Consider the following 15,244-nt stretch of genomic DNA (forward strand, 5'->3'; position numbering starts at 1 on the left):
GAGAAGTGGTTTAGCACTAAGTCTGATTGCTTGGGCATGTGGGTGCTATGGTAACTTCATTTGCATTTGGCAGCACTTAAGCTCAAAACCACAGTGTGCTGCACCCTCTTCCTTTTGAGCAGGGTTCTGTAGAAGAAAGGCAGAAGTAAACAGCATGAGAGAAACCGCAGAGCAGCAAAGGCGTTGTTAACTGTAGCTGTACAAATGGGTTACTGCAAAGCTGTCCTGTGAAGACTGAAAATGTCATTTAAAGTATGGTGCAATTGATAGAAAACCCCTCTTTCTGACTGCTAAACACACAATATTCCTGGCTATTTATTTTAAGTTTGCAGGAACTGTGTTGGGAAAAAGAATTTGACTTGCTGCTTTTGGTTTTTGTTCTACTTCTGGTTTTTGATTTTGAGAAATTCTGCATATTGGTAACAAGTATTGCTTCCATTAAATTAATGGTCCCTCAGGGAAATTTCTCTTTTGCTCGTGTTTTTATTTTCCTCTGGAAAAATTAAACTCTTATGTTTATTTTACATAATCAGAACCAGAAAAAGGCTTTTTTTAAGTGGTCAGAAATACTCCACATACATTGTAACATTCTGTTCCTCCTTGTATCTGTCAGTTATAAATTCTTAATTCCATCCCTTTCTTTTGGTTGCTCTCCTTGTACTTCATTGCTGGCTAATTTGAATTTTTTTGCCTTCTCCATAGCTGTAAATGCTGATTAATACTCAGGGTTGACTCTGAACTTGAGGAGGATAGGGATAACTCCAGTCTTGGAAGGTGGACAGCAAGGAGAAGGATCTAGAACAAGCTAACAATCATTAATTCCAGAGGTCAATATTCACTAAAAGCATAATGCCACATCCTATCATGTTAGCCATAGTTAGACCAGCACTCCTTCTTGAGCTGTGCTCTGCAGGAAGATCACGCCTTCCCCACTGCTAGTCAGGTGCTTGGGGAAAAAAAAAGACCTTTGACTCTCAGATAATACTTTAAGCAAAGGTTAAAGGTGCAGGAAAGAGTGCCAGGATCAGGCTCTTGGGCAGAAAGATGTACAGTGTGAAGGAGTTGCTGTGGGAGGCAATTATTAATGAACTCGTACAAAAAGAAATATTTTGAGAAATCAGATGGAAACTATTTTAATTATTATTCTGAAAAGCCAGAATGGACATTAAATCCAGATGTCAAAAGCAAACAATTAGCATTCCTCAATCAGAACATTTTAGAATTTCTGTTAAATTAAAATTCACAGTTTCAACATTTTCTCCCTAAGTTCTGGTGAAAATGAATAATGTGAATATTGCCTGTGGAAAAGAAATTATAATGTTTATTTAGTTCTAATTCCTATGATTGCTATAGGGGTATGAAGACTTTTATCAATTAGACAATGAATGACTTAGAAGTGATTTGATGGCTTCATCTTCACTGACCACAAGAGTAGATTTTTTATTTGAGGACCCTAAGAAATGTCTTTGTCACCGGAGAAAATTCTATACTGTAAACTCAAATGAGTAGTTTATTTTTTGACTCAGAGCATGAAAAATTTCACATATTATTAAGATGAACTCTATATGGCATTCTTTTACTCAATTTTGAAAAAGTAGAAACTGGGAACATTCTTAGTTTTTTCTTCCCCAGAGTTAGTGATAAAGTGCAATTCTGTAGTCTCTGATTATGAAAGCACTTCAGCACATGTGATTTTACCTATAAAATTTGGGGGATCCTCTGTGGTATAGAATTGCTCAGATTTAAGTGTTTGCTAGTTTATTCTTAGGTCTGCCCAGATTTGTTTCTTAAGTAGCAATGGATCTCATGGTTTTATGTTTTCAGCAAAAATACCAGTAACATCTCTGGCCCTGATGCTCATTTACTTTAAGGTCTCTTTAGCTGGTTCTGGTAGCACAAGGGAGCCTTAAAGTAGGTGTGAATTACATCCTATCCCACTTGAAGTTTAAAAATAAATCAAAGGGCGGCTGGCAGCATTTTGTAAGGCTCCTTGCCTTACTCACCCTTCACCTCCCACCAGGAACTGTTCTTTTTTTGCAATTTCATGTTGGCTTGCAGGGGAGCTGCAATGTCTGTGCTGTTTGCTAGGAGACCTCCTCAAAGAGCCTTACTCCATCTGAACAAGTAGACCACATCCTGTTGCTTTCTGTGCAGATGTGAAGAGCCCTGACCCTGCTGAAGCAGTGCTGTTCAGCTGTGAAAAGAGGGAAGGCAGAATGTGGACCTACATTAGTTGCTTGGTGTAAAATACTGCCTGGTTGTGGTTGCTGGGGTCTGTCCAATATCCTAAAGGCTGAAGAGATCCTGAGAGAAGGACAACAGCTCTGCAGAGTCACTAAGCATTTTTCCTGGCAGCAAAACCCGGCTGCCAACTGTTTTACAGACATGAGGCTGAGAGGATGGATTACTTCCTCTGCCCCCTCCAAGCTCTGGCAAAGACACGAGTACAGCTGGATGTGAAGAGCCAGCTGGTATGGTACCGTGCTAGATAAAACACCAAATGCACTATTAGCAGAAGAGGCATCCTTCCCACATGCTCTGTGCTGTGTGGATGGAGGAATGCAGTCCTGCAGCAAACCTGTGTTCAGAGCAGACAGCCTGAGCTGCTGCCGTGCAAGTGTAGCCTCCTGGCCAGTCCAGCAGGAAACACAAAACCAGGTCTATTTTACTCACTGTGCAGACTGAGCAGCAGAATGGAATTAAAAGGCATGTTCCCTGTCATCAGCTAATGGATTTCTGCCCTACTAACGTGGTAACATTTTTAGGCTCTTAATGCTGATTCAACAGGATCTCCATCTTACCGGCTGGAGTTTGTGCTATTAATAGCACATGGACACAGGAAATGTGTTCTGGCACTTCCTGCTGCTTTTGACACATTCTAAGTCCCAGTTGTCTTCAGTTGCTTGGTCCTACCAAGTGAAAACATTTTCCTAAGACAGCAAAATGTGTCGCCCTGAGAATCAGGCCTTTCAATAATGTTTTCATGATTTCTAGCCACTTTCCCAGGAAAGTAACTATAAACATAGGTGTTTATACATTCCATTAAAGATACTCCTTTTGATGGACATCTTTCACAGCCAGTGTGGTTGGGAAGGTGGTAACCTGACTATCCAATCCCTGGTCATTGTCAAAAACCTAAAAGTACTGAAAGAACAAATAAACTTCTCTTCTTCTTTCATCTCACTTTGAGCTGTGTCTGTGTGAATAATTTCGTGTCCGACAGTGACACAAAATGCTGTCTCCTTATACAACTGGACTTCTTATATAGGTGCAACCACTCTGCACAGTGAGTGCAGAGTCAGTACTGCAGAGGTGATGCAGCAGCTCCTGTACCTCCAGATGTCACCCAGACAGCCTGCTGTCCTGGGGGTTTGAGAGGTTGGCTTCTTTTTGGTGGCCTGGATTCTTTTACGGTTTTTCTCTTTGCTCTTCTTGTTGAACATTGAAAGTACTTCATAATGCAGTACTCCCATGTTTCACTCCCAGGGCCAGTACATCTTTGGGCTTTCAGGAGAAAGAGTGGCCAACTCATTTGTTCTGGGTGTATTTTGTTGGCGGCCTGTCATTCCATCTCAAACCTTTCCTTGAAGCAGCATTCTGTCTGCCAGCTGGTAGGAAGGCGAATGAAAGTGATTAGCCAGGCTCCCATTTGCCCTTGGGATGAGCTGCTGGCTATTACATTTTTCAGGGCATGTGATTAAGGCCAGATCTGCTCAAACGTTACTGATGAGTTTGAAGTCTTTTAGGTAAGTCAGCAGGAACCAACTGGTGGCCAAATCAAGAGAAGGGAGAGGGAAGCTTAAAAAACTTACTGCAGTAGTAGGAACTTTTTCTATGCTCTAATTCTTCCACTTGGGTTATCTGATCTTATCCTTGTTATCCGACACATACCATCTTAAGAATGTCTTACGGTTGGATGCAGTTTAAGCTTTGGGAAAAGTTTTGGGATAGCTCCCATTTAAACTTGGACTGACTTGCTTACTTTGTCAATCATCAGGCTTTCATACTGCACAGCCTGTGTTTGGGGGATTGGACATCCTCATTACATTTTGAAGATATTTTCGGATTTCAGTGTTCAAGTTTCTGGAGTTAGGTTTTAGAATATAAATATGAGCAGACAGTTTTGTCTTTGACGTTAACTTGGTTAGCCTGAAGTTAGCTCAGAGATTTGTTAACACTGGGACATCTTTTAATAAATTAAAAATAAATTAATAGAATCAATATACCTATTAATCTCAGAGTAAGAGTCTGGTGCATTTGGATCTTTCTTGATTTTCCTTCATTTTACTCAATATCTCTCAAAAAGGTTTCATGGGGAAATGCATTGGCTTTTCTTTTTGAGAGGATTTTTTAGTGTTCTGGTGCCACCTATTGAATTCTTTTCAACTGTGTCCTATTCCATTGCTATAATAAAACATATGAGGGAATAGAATCACAGGAGACCCTTGAAATGCTTAAGAAGGCCATAAAATTGCCATGAAGTTCTGTTAAAATGGCAGTGCTTAGTTATAAGGGGGGGAAAAAAGGGCAATCTCAGACTACTATTTACCATATTGTTTTAAGACACTGCTCTGAGCAAGGCAGTGGTATCAGGTGATCTCTGGAGTTCTATGATTATGTGTAATGTTTAGCATCTCTCACTGAGAGTGAGCAATCAACCTTACATGCTATTTAAGCTATTAGCATTATTCCCAACTTTACAAGGGGGAGGATGGGGAAAATTATTTTCACAAGAATCTTAAGGAAGTGAATGGGGCAACCAGAAACACAACACAGATAAGCTTATGATCCCCCTTATCTCTTATTATCTCACTTTACTTGGAAGAGGCAGCCTTGATATATATATTTTTGTTTCTATCATGTTTGCATCAGAGATCAGTAAATAGCTTGAAAAGTAATTCTGAATGTTTCACTAATGTGAGCAGAGTTTAATTTAGGACTTTTTCTGCAACTTCTTTTATTTTGTTCTTGGAAAACTTTCTAAGTGGAAGCTAATCTGTGTTGATGCTCACGGAAAGTTCATATTTGACTTGAGGTATATTTGTTGTGCTAAACCAAAGTAAGATTTGGAAAAGGAGGAGGAATAATTGATTCTTCAGCTAAAAAGCCATTTCAAAAAAGAAAAATCACATTATGGAATTTAAAACTACTAACTGCCAGCTTTCAAACACTGAATTGAAAAACATGAAAATACATTGAAAATGTATTGCTTATGGAAAATATGAATGGATATGACTGTTAGTTTTACAGGGTTCCTTGGCAGTTTAATACATAGTTATAGATCATGCAATTGTTGTAAAGAAATTCTGCAGACAGGAGGTTTCAGATGCTGAAGGTGCATTGATAGTTCAAAACATCACCTATCTTTTTGTTTCTTATCTGTAACCTCTCTTAGGTTAGGAAGCTTCATGTGCTTAGATTCTGTAGCTTTGAAAAGAATGCATGGTCTTTGTTTCAATGAAGATATATAGTTATAAATGAATTAATATGCTAGACTTGTTAGTGTAGTGGCTTCTACACCCATGTTATTCAATCTATTCTCAGTCTGCTACATTTTAGAGATTATATTCTTACAATAAAGAGTAATGTTATTTTGAGTTTCATGATTTCAGGCAAATCTCATAAACCCATATCCTCATAACATGGACCAGATTTTAGCCAACACCCTTCCCCACTTCTGTAAAGAAATAAATACTGCATTACTCTTTTTAGCCAAACTTCATTTGACTTCTCTTGATGCTTTTCTGTAAGGTGTCAGGCTACTGGCTTTTTCCAAATTGTAATTTTTAGCAAGAGATCTTGCATCATGTACACTCCACAACAAATTCAGTTGCTCACTAGAAAAGTATTTGCAAGACATCAGTTTTTGTGTACTTCTTCCGCACTGTATTAGGAACAGCAAAGTGACAACACAAACTCTCTAGCTTAGTTACAAAGAGAGAGCACTTTTTATTCTTCCTGATCTTCTTTTATAGACAGTTCTGAGAAGGTCTGAAAAAGTAAAGCTTTCATGGGTCGCCAAACCAAGGCATCACCATCACTGGACAGTTAGGAACATCACCCCGTGGCCGTTTTTGCAAGTAAACAACAAGGAGAGAAGCAACACCTGCAAAGGTTGTTTTCCTTCTCTAAGGACTGTTTGGATTCCTCTTTACGATTTCCCAGGCCAGAGTGAGAAAGTTGTGTACTTGACTTTCCCACAGGCTCAAGCTAGTGCCTGAAGCCTAAAAATCTCTTATTTGACCACTGTCAGTTCCCACATCTCACCCTTTTTGTTTTTAAGGTGGAAGGCAGCGTCTGTAATCTCCTGCAGGACCCTTACAGGAAAGAGAGCAAACACAGCACCAGAGGTCCTTTTAGTAACTTAACAATTACTACATAGAATCTCAATTGGACTCACTTAGAATGGTCAGGGAGATTCTCTGGAACCTACTATCAAATTCTACACAATCACATCCATGCACCAACACCAAGTCGTGTTGTTCATTCTTGCAAGGAGTCAGTTACTAATAGCTCACTTGTCAGCCCTGGGATTACCTTCTATTATGAAACCTGGTAAATTGGGGTGACTCCAAATGTGCAGGATGTAATATAAATAAATTTAGACTTGAATTGCGCAAAAGTTTTCAATAATGAAACAAGACTGCATTATTGACCTCTTTCAGAAGTGAATAATCCAAACATTTGGTTATGTCTGCTATATAAGCAGATTCAATGACCAAATTTAGGGGTACTAAAAGAAATTGTTGGAATACCATGGCAATAGCCCTCAATTCAACAAACTGATCCAAGCCTGGTTTGTGACCTTCCAGCACTTGCCAGTCAGATTTATCCTTCCTGGTAACAACAGCTTTTTCTGTTCTTCTGAGCCATCAGTAAAAGGCGGTGGTCCTTGCACCGGTACCTGACTACTTTTGGCTGCAATGACAAATTAGTTAATTTTATCAATTTCAATAAGTTGTGGCTGGGCAGGTGATAAGCAATATGCCCTGAAAATTTGCAGTATATTTTGCAAAGGAGCACTGTTTGCCATTAGCAAAGCTCCATTAAAAGTCCTCCTGCTATATTGGAAGAACCATTTTTGCAGGATCAGCTGCCATTAATTGCAAACACTGTTAACGGCATTTGATTATCAAATGGGCAATTAATTCAGACAACATGGATGCTGGGGTTTTTTGGGTTTTATTTATTTGTTTGTTTGTGGTTTTGGGGTTTTATTTTTCCCCATCAGCAAAGACAGACCCATTGCAGGATGTGCAGGATTGGACCATTGCTCACTCAATTTGCCAATGATACCTATAGGATGAGAATCTGAATTGAAAACATTAATATCAGTGGAGGAATTTGCTTGATGAACCTGATTCCCAAAGATCTACATGATCCAAATTGCCACAAAGTAAAACCACAGCCCTTGGTAACTACAAAGCACACCAAAGGCACGTGAGATATTACATGAGGTACAATTACATCTTTTTTGGAAAATTAATAATTTTTGCTGTAGAGTCCAAATAAATGAAACTCAGGGAAAAGTCCATCAGCTGAAGATGCTGATCTTTAGCATCACTAGATGTCTTCTTGAATCCTGAAACAGGGAACAACTGAAGAATATTAGTGGAAACACAGTACCATGATGCTGACACAGGGCTTTAGTTGTCAAATTGTTTGTATACAATTTTTAGACACATGATTGTCTCCTTTGCAGTCACTCTTCTGTTGTCGATCTAGCCACAGAGGCTATGCAGTGTGTCCTTTTTCACTTCTCAAAGGTGATGGGTGTCTGATGTGACTGCTTGAACCTGCTGATGATAAAAGAAAAGGCATATCTTCTCCTAAGTTAATAAATTAATTAATCTTTACTGTTGTTAGTCCATCAAAATTTAGATTTGATAATTCATTTTCCAAATTTCTAATATAAATATTATATTGTTCAAATTTATCTGCTGTCTATAAATTTGATCAGCCCAGAAACTGCAAACAGCTAAAGTGTTTTTTTCCAGTGAAGGCCTGAACACCTCTCCTGGGCGAGGGTTCTAGGGTTCACTCCAGAGATCAATTCAGCTGTTATATTTATAGGTCTAATTTCCAAGTCAAAGAACTCATATGTAATTTTTTCTGCAGAAACATCTGGGCCTGTTGGCAATTCCCATCCAGAAAGAGCTAAGGCATGGCCAGTGCCTGACCTGTCTGGAAAAGAATCCTCTACATGAATTTTAAAACAAGCTTCTTAAGGATCTTGGGGTAAAAACTAAATGAGCCCCTAATAACTGGTCTCCTTTGAAGTTCTGTCAGGATAAGGGTGCTTTGAACTCAGCAAACTCTCGGAGTGGTCTGTGACCAGAACTGGAACCGCATCCCAATCCCTCAGGTCAGAGGAGGCGTTCCACAAAGCTCAGATAATATTTCTTGGAAATCTGAAAAATACTTCACAAAAACTAGCATAAATAACTAGAAAAAAGGAAAAAATCTTTGAGTGATGTGTCTTATAGGTAATTACAGACAAAGAGATAGCAAAGAACATGAGAAGAAGCAGCCGGCTATAAAACTGTAACTTATCAACAATATCATATCATATCAGTAAATTCACATTGTGTAATCAAGATATCAGTAACAACCATCCTAGAGAGCTAACACTTAAAATTGAAACCAATTTGTGTTATCTGCAAAAGTACAGCAAAGGTTGCTTGTTTACTGGAGATGCGGTAAGAGAAGGGGAGTGGACAAGCGCAGGTGAAGAGCCGAGTGCTGCTGTCCATTCAGCTCAGCGCCTGCCCGCCGCCTCTCTGAATGGAGAGCTCCCCCTTCCACCACCCCCGGGGAAAAGGGGGTGCTGGAGGCAAATCTTTGTTCCCCTCGCAGCAGGGGAGCTGCAGGCAGCCCTCGCTGCGCTGTGTGCTAACCCCACAGCAGCGACACACTGCATGGGGAGGAGTGGGGAGCGTTTGCACTGAGAAAACCAAGCCACTGTCTCTCAACTCCTCCCGACACAGCCTCTCAGGGCCAGAGCATCTGCTTCCCCCCGCCCCCAAACACCTGCGGAGGGAAAAGATACAAAGAGAAAGCACAGCAACCAAACTCTAGGAATCACAGGGGGCAATCCTTAAAACAGACACAGGAAAAGTTAAAACCATAAAACAGTCAGAAGGTGAACTTTTCACCCCAAAACCCACTGGGCACTGAAGGGAGGGTGGAGTGGGACTATGGGGAGAAACCTCTGTTACAGAGTATGTTGTTTGACTTCCTCTCAACTTCAGGGCCACGGTGTTCAGTGCAAAGCTGTATCAGCAGAGGTATTCCATGTCTTCAGAAGGCCGGATGGGCTGGAAGTGCCGAGGCGGGGCAAGGCAATAGCGGACAGTGGGTGGGATGACAAGCCCTGCTGGCTGCACCATGAGCACCATCCCCACCGACAGAGAGGGATACTTTGGAAGGATGTAATCTCATGGCGAGAGGTAGTTTGTTCATTCAATTCCCATGTCCCTCAAGGGTCCAGGTGGAGCCGAGGAAACGCCACTTGCGGCGTCCCTGGCCCCGCCGCCCTCCATCCTCTCAAGTGTGCATAGGAAAGGCATCCCCGGCATCCGAATCCTCCGCTCTTGCATCACCGTCTCCAGATGGCCACAGCGGTAACGCTTTAGAGGGTGTGCCCCAGGTGTCTGCCAGGCTACACATGCTGGTATCTCCATTAGTTATCTCGAACCATAAGCGGTCCCCTATGAACTGACAAGGACTAAAGGCATTGTCGGCAGTTACTATAAAGCCTTGGGCTTTTGCCCACGTGAATAAAGCACACATAGTATCTGATACAGTGAGTCTCAAGCGTGACAATACGTCCTTCCACAGAGAGAGGATGATTTGTTCCTCAGTGGAACTTCAGTTCCCCTTTGTAGGAAACCTTTATCCCAACAGCCTGCGAGTGCAATATGCAGACACAGTAGTTTATCCCAGGAATATGAACTCTAGCTTTGTTGGGATGGCTGTTCCAGACCCACTCATTGGCAAGGTTCACTACCCAGGATCATTGAGACCTGTAGCTCTCCAGAAGCACGTGGGGAAAAGACTCCTTACCTATCAAGGAGAGGCAGAGTGTTCTTCAGCTCTTGGCTGTAACGACCATCAGGGTCACCAGATGTTGCACTGTATTAGGAATGGAGAAGTGATGACACAAACTCTCAAGCTTAGTTACAAAGAGAGAGCACTTTTTGTTCTTCCTGATCTTCTTTTATAGACAGTTCTGAGCAGGTCCGAAAAGGTAAAGCTTTCATTGGCCATCAAACCAACACATCACCATCACTGGACAGTTAGGAACATCACCCCTTGACTGTTTCTTACAAGTAAACAACAAGGAGAGAAGCAACACCCGCAAAGGTTGTTTTCCTTCTCTAAGGACTGTTTGGATTCCTCCTTACGATTTCCCAGGCCAGAGTGAGAAAGTTGTGTACTTGACTTTCCCACAGGCTCAAGCTAGTGCCTGAAGCCTAAAAATCTCTTATTTGACCACTGTCAGTTCCCACATACATTCATATTCATATCGTGGCTTAGACACACTTCATGACAGTTCTGAGCACCAAGAAATTCTCACTCCCTGCAGGTGACATTGTCATCACCGGTTGTGTGTTTTTAATGGCTGTTTTCAACCTTCTGAACTGTCCATATGGGGTGCTGAATCCATGATGGCCACTGAGCAGCCAACACGTGTGCTGCTGCTTGTCAGGTTGATATGGAGAAAATCTCTGGAGTCCCAGGATATCTGCTTATGTTGATCTTCTGTGTCAGAGATGATGGACACAGTTTTGATGCTGACACATGAACAGGATACTTATGTATCTCTCAAGTATTGCAGTTTCTCACATAAACCTGACTTTTTACTTTAAAGGTGGAAAGAGTCTATTTTCAAAAGAGTAAAACTACAGCAGTTGTGAAGTGCCACATAGGGAAGCTGAAATAACAGAGAAATTATAAACATGGAAGTACTATCTGAAAAACAAGTGCCACAAAAAAGGAGATAAATAAATTTCAAGAAACAAACATAGTGGGACAAATCTGGTAGAAAAAGAGTAAAAGGAGGAGGAAGGAAGAGCCAAACAGGTGAATAGAAGTTTGGTGGACGGGGCCCTGAGCAGACTGATCTGCTGGGTGGCATCCCTGCCCATGGAAGGGGTGTTTGAGCTTGATGATCTTTAAGATCCTCTCTACCCCAGACCATTCTGTGATTCTGTGATTCTGTGATTCTGTGATTCTGTGATTCTGTGATTCTGTGACTGTATACTTGATATTTTGGAGGTCTGGTTGTTGCTACATCCACTTAATATAATTTAAGAATGTGTAATTTCCTGGGGAAAGTCTGGCTGATTTTGGGAAGAATGAATGTGGCTTTTTATAATTTTTTGCAAATTTCTTGAAAGTTTAAGCTATACTTTTTCTCTTTCTTTCTCTTTTTCAGGGCAGGAGACAACAACGATCACACCTGGTAAGAAAAATTCACATGACATAACTTCATTGATTTTTTTTTCCCCTGACAATTTATTGTTTTGTTTTTTTTCTCACACACAATTACCTCACAGAGTGTATAATAATTCCTTTTCATTCACCCAACAAAATGAAATATACTGCCTTAATAGGCAGGAGTATCAGACAAGTCTGGTTTTGAGTAATGTATTTAGGTATATTTTAAAACACAGCATTTAGCATGAAAGGGACAATCATAACCAAAAAAGAATATACTCACTGGTTGTTCATCTGACACCTGTTGAATCATCCACACTTTAAATGTTTGATGTGCCTTTACTTTGTTAAAAATTCCCAGTGTCTCAGTACGAGAGTGCTCCAGTACTGCATCCTGTTGTTGTGAGCAGCCCTGTCCCTCCTGAGCCGGGCACACATTAATGGAGCATTACTGACCCTGCTGTACCTCTCACCACAGGTGCCACCCTCGCAAACAGCACGCACTTCTCCACGCACACAGAGCCCAGCCCCGGCCCGGCACCGAGCAGCTCAGCACGCACCAGCAGCTCCGCTGCCCTCACCGCACGCACTCCCTCCGGAAATGCTTCAGCAGGTTTGCTGTCTTCCTCTAGAAGCCACCTTCTGCTCTCAAAACTCTAGGGGAAAACAGACATTCAGCACCAGGGTAGCCTTTTTCAACTCATGGTTCATCAAATGGAAGCGGTGTCTGTGCTCTGGCACAGTGGCAATGCCAGCATCATGTGCAGGATCTGCTGTTCGAGGGCCAGGTCTGCTACCTGAGGGACGAGTCTTGCAGTCACCACAGTAGCATCAAAATGCCAGCTGCTGCCAACAAGGCTGTCCCCAAAGCAAGAGCAATAGGAATGTACCTAAAAGAGAATATAGAAACCTGTCAGTGGTATATAAACAGGGAGGTAAATAATGAGATATGGTAAGAAATATAGCGAGCAAGATACGTGATCTGGCAAATGAGCACGACCTAGTGTTGTTGTTTGTGAAACAGCACAAGCATTATTCATAATTGTGTTTTACTGTAAGAATGTAGCAAAATGTTCTAGCTTTTCCCAGTTCACAAATTCTAACACTATTTTTATAGTGGTTGACTATATAATGGTTGACTTCATCTGGAATTATGACTAAATAATGACCAAAAATTTGTCATTGTACATTGCAAAATTAATTTGTAAGTGGTATACTCCTAAAAATTTACTTTCTACTTAAATACTATTTTTTTTGTTTATTTACTATATTAACATGACTTTTCTTTCAGCATTCTCCTCTAAATTACAGAAATCCCCTAAGAAAAAAAAACAAAATCAGAGAAGTGTTGTAGTGTAAGACATTTCTGACGACAAAGCCATATGAAAGAATTAATTTCACTTTTTAATGCTGAAATATTGTTTATTTTCTTACAGATGGTTACTATTCAACATCCTTGCACAGCACCACCTCATCAGTCAGCATGTCAGCAAGCACTGGGATCAGCCCCACTTTCAGCTCCACTCACACAATAGGTGACAAACTTGCACCCAGTTACCACAGTTCTGATACATCAGACAGAAAATGGGTTTGAATGAGGCAGTTCATTTAGAATCAAACCTGAGCATACAAATTAGGCATACAACTGCATTAAACTTAATCTTGTTTTTAGGAACCTTACTGTTTATGAGTAATATTAAAGATACCAGATTTGTTGTTTGTCAAGCAAGTGCAAAGCAGAAATTATTTCCACACAGTGGCACATAGTAGTAGGGTAAATCTAAATCTGTCAATTATTGTGTCAGTACTCCTCTTGTTATTCACAGAAATTTTACCAAGCAGCAAAAAGGTGTGAATACATCCAAGATCTGTGTGCCTCTCTGTCTTCCAGTGTCTCCGCTTTGGTTTCACACAGCAATAATACTTACTTGGGATCTAGTAGTTGAAGCACTGAACAGTGATTTTAGTTGCCATTGTGCTGTAAGGAATTGCTCAGGTCAATAAAATACATGTATGTGCTTGTGCAAAGTACATGCAGTAACTGGATGCTTTCCATCTTTTTGAAGTGTCCTTTGACTAGCTGTAGGCTGCTGTCTGCTCTTTGACAAACTGAGCTTAGCTTTCATTTGTGGGTGTTCTGCCCTTAACAATCTTGGTGACTCTGCAGTGGTCCCTCTCAGTTTTCCCTCTCCTTAGGGCCACTATCCAGCCAGGTCACTCCCAGCCTGCAGGCAGGCAAATCTAGGGTCTACCTTCAATGAAAAGATACCTGTGTGTTTTACCTTTACCTTGGGCTATATTAAATAACTGTTTTCAGGATGAAGTTCTTTTCTTAAGCTTCTGTACAGAAGATACCAGCAAAAAATTATTTTGGATATCCTGGTGTAAAAGTAGTCATTAAATGATCCATACTGTTGTATAAATCTTTTCCCAAAGGTAAGAATGGCAGTGCAAAAAGCAGGTAGATTTTGTTTCTTTGGTGACATTTTATACTGCTCAGTTACCCATTCCACAGCATACATATCCTGGAAAACTGCTGCAGTTTATCATGCTGCTATGAGAATGTGTGATTTTGGAATATTCTTGTGTAACTTTGTGCATAGAAATGTTACTAATAACCAGTTTGTTTCTAGTTCATTATGTAATTGGAAAAATTGTGAAAGACACATTATCCCTGAAATAACTAGCTAAAGAATGGGGTTATGTATAGTTGATATTTTCTTCCCTATTTCAAATGTAAGAGGAGTGCTAAATACATTTACTTGTATTGAATATATTGAACAAAGAGTTTGGGGCAGTACTGGTCACCCTTCTCCAATGCTCTGTGGAAAAAATACCCAACCTGTTAAGACAGACCTTCATACTGTTTTCTTTTCTTATAGAAACTACCACAGTGATACCTGAAGCAACTTGTGGTAAGAAACAAACCCCTTATTCTCCTTCAGTCTTGAAATGAGACCAAATAGTAAACTCAAATACAGAAAACTGGTAAATTACGATTGATAAAATAGTAAAAAAGTAGAACTGATCCATTAGCATCTTGGGTTATTTTATAAAATGTCTTCCAGTTCTGGAAGAAGTAAGATTAAAGTTATTTAACAATTCTGGCCTTTTCACCTCCATTTACACTGGTTTTTCTTTTAGATATTATTGAAGACATAAGAGACAGTAAGAACAACTCAAAAAAGGCTGAAGTTTTACTAAAAATTGACACAAAAGACAGAGAATATTTTATTTTGGGGAATGGCATAAAAATAACTGTGAGTTCCAGCAACCATTCAGTAGAGCTTCCGAAATGCCAGATATATACTGTTCAAGTTAAAAATGGCAGATGTTCAGACAATACTTCTTTTCTCATTCCAAAAGGTAGGTGTACAAGGGTTTTAGTAGTTTCTTTCTTATCTTTTTATTTTTTTTTTAATATCAGTAATTCAGCTTCCTCAGGTTTCTTTGTCTATTCTTGCTGCTTTTCAGAGGATCAGACAGAAAGTTTTTTTATTTTGTCCATGGTTTGCAAGAAGTTGCACATTAAAACTTCTCAGTATTTTCTTAAAGAATAATGTAAACCAACCATAGTTTTTTCATTTTAGAGCAAAAAGGGAACTTTAACTGCATTGGCCATATACCATATGCAGTGTGTTAAACAATAGTAATAACAGCTACCACTTCAAAGCTGCTGCTTATGCTGAATGTTGGACTAATGCTTTATTATTTGAATATTTGTGTGTCTTTATCTCATGAAGGCTTTCTCAATTTTTCTTTCCATTTCTTATTAATTTCTTTGTATGTTATTCTATACTGA

The 15,244-nt window shown here is 40.1% G+C and overlaps 1 protein-coding gene across 4 annotated transcripts in view; it reads left to right on the top strand.

Annotated features, from left to right (window-relative positions):
• Nucleotides 1–15,244, top strand: part of PTPRC (protein tyrosine phosphatase receptor type C) — a 66,587-nt gene that overhangs the window by 28,346 nt on the left and 22,997 nt on the right. For 2 of the 4 annotated variants that reach the window (XM_014250859.2, XM_014250858.2), the window contains 5 exons: nucleotides 11,441–11,467; nucleotides 11,921–12,055; nucleotides 12,879–12,977; nucleotides 14,325–14,357; nucleotides 14,587–14,808. In XM_014250859.2, the coding sequence (XP_014106334.1) occupies nucleotides 11,441–11,467; nucleotides 11,921–12,055; nucleotides 12,879–12,977; nucleotides 14,325–14,357; nucleotides 14,587–14,808 (516 nt within the window). The remainder of the gene's footprint in view (nucleotides 1–11,440; nucleotides 11,468–11,920; nucleotides 12,056–12,878; nucleotides 12,978–14,324; nucleotides 14,358–14,586; nucleotides 14,809–15,244) is intronic. The other 2 variants (XM_014250863.2, XM_014250864.2) reach the window with 2 other exon arrangements.

The sequence above is a fragment of the Pseudopodoces humilis genome, chromosome 10 (genome assembly GCF_049639895.1).
Source record: "Pseudopodoces humilis isolate 2021_Gansu_Grassland_sample_001 chromosome 10, ASM4963989v1, whole genome shotgun sequence".
NCBI classification, from domain to species: Eukaryota; Metazoa; Chordata; class Aves; order Passeriformes; family Paridae; genus Pseudopodoces; species Pseudopodoces humilis.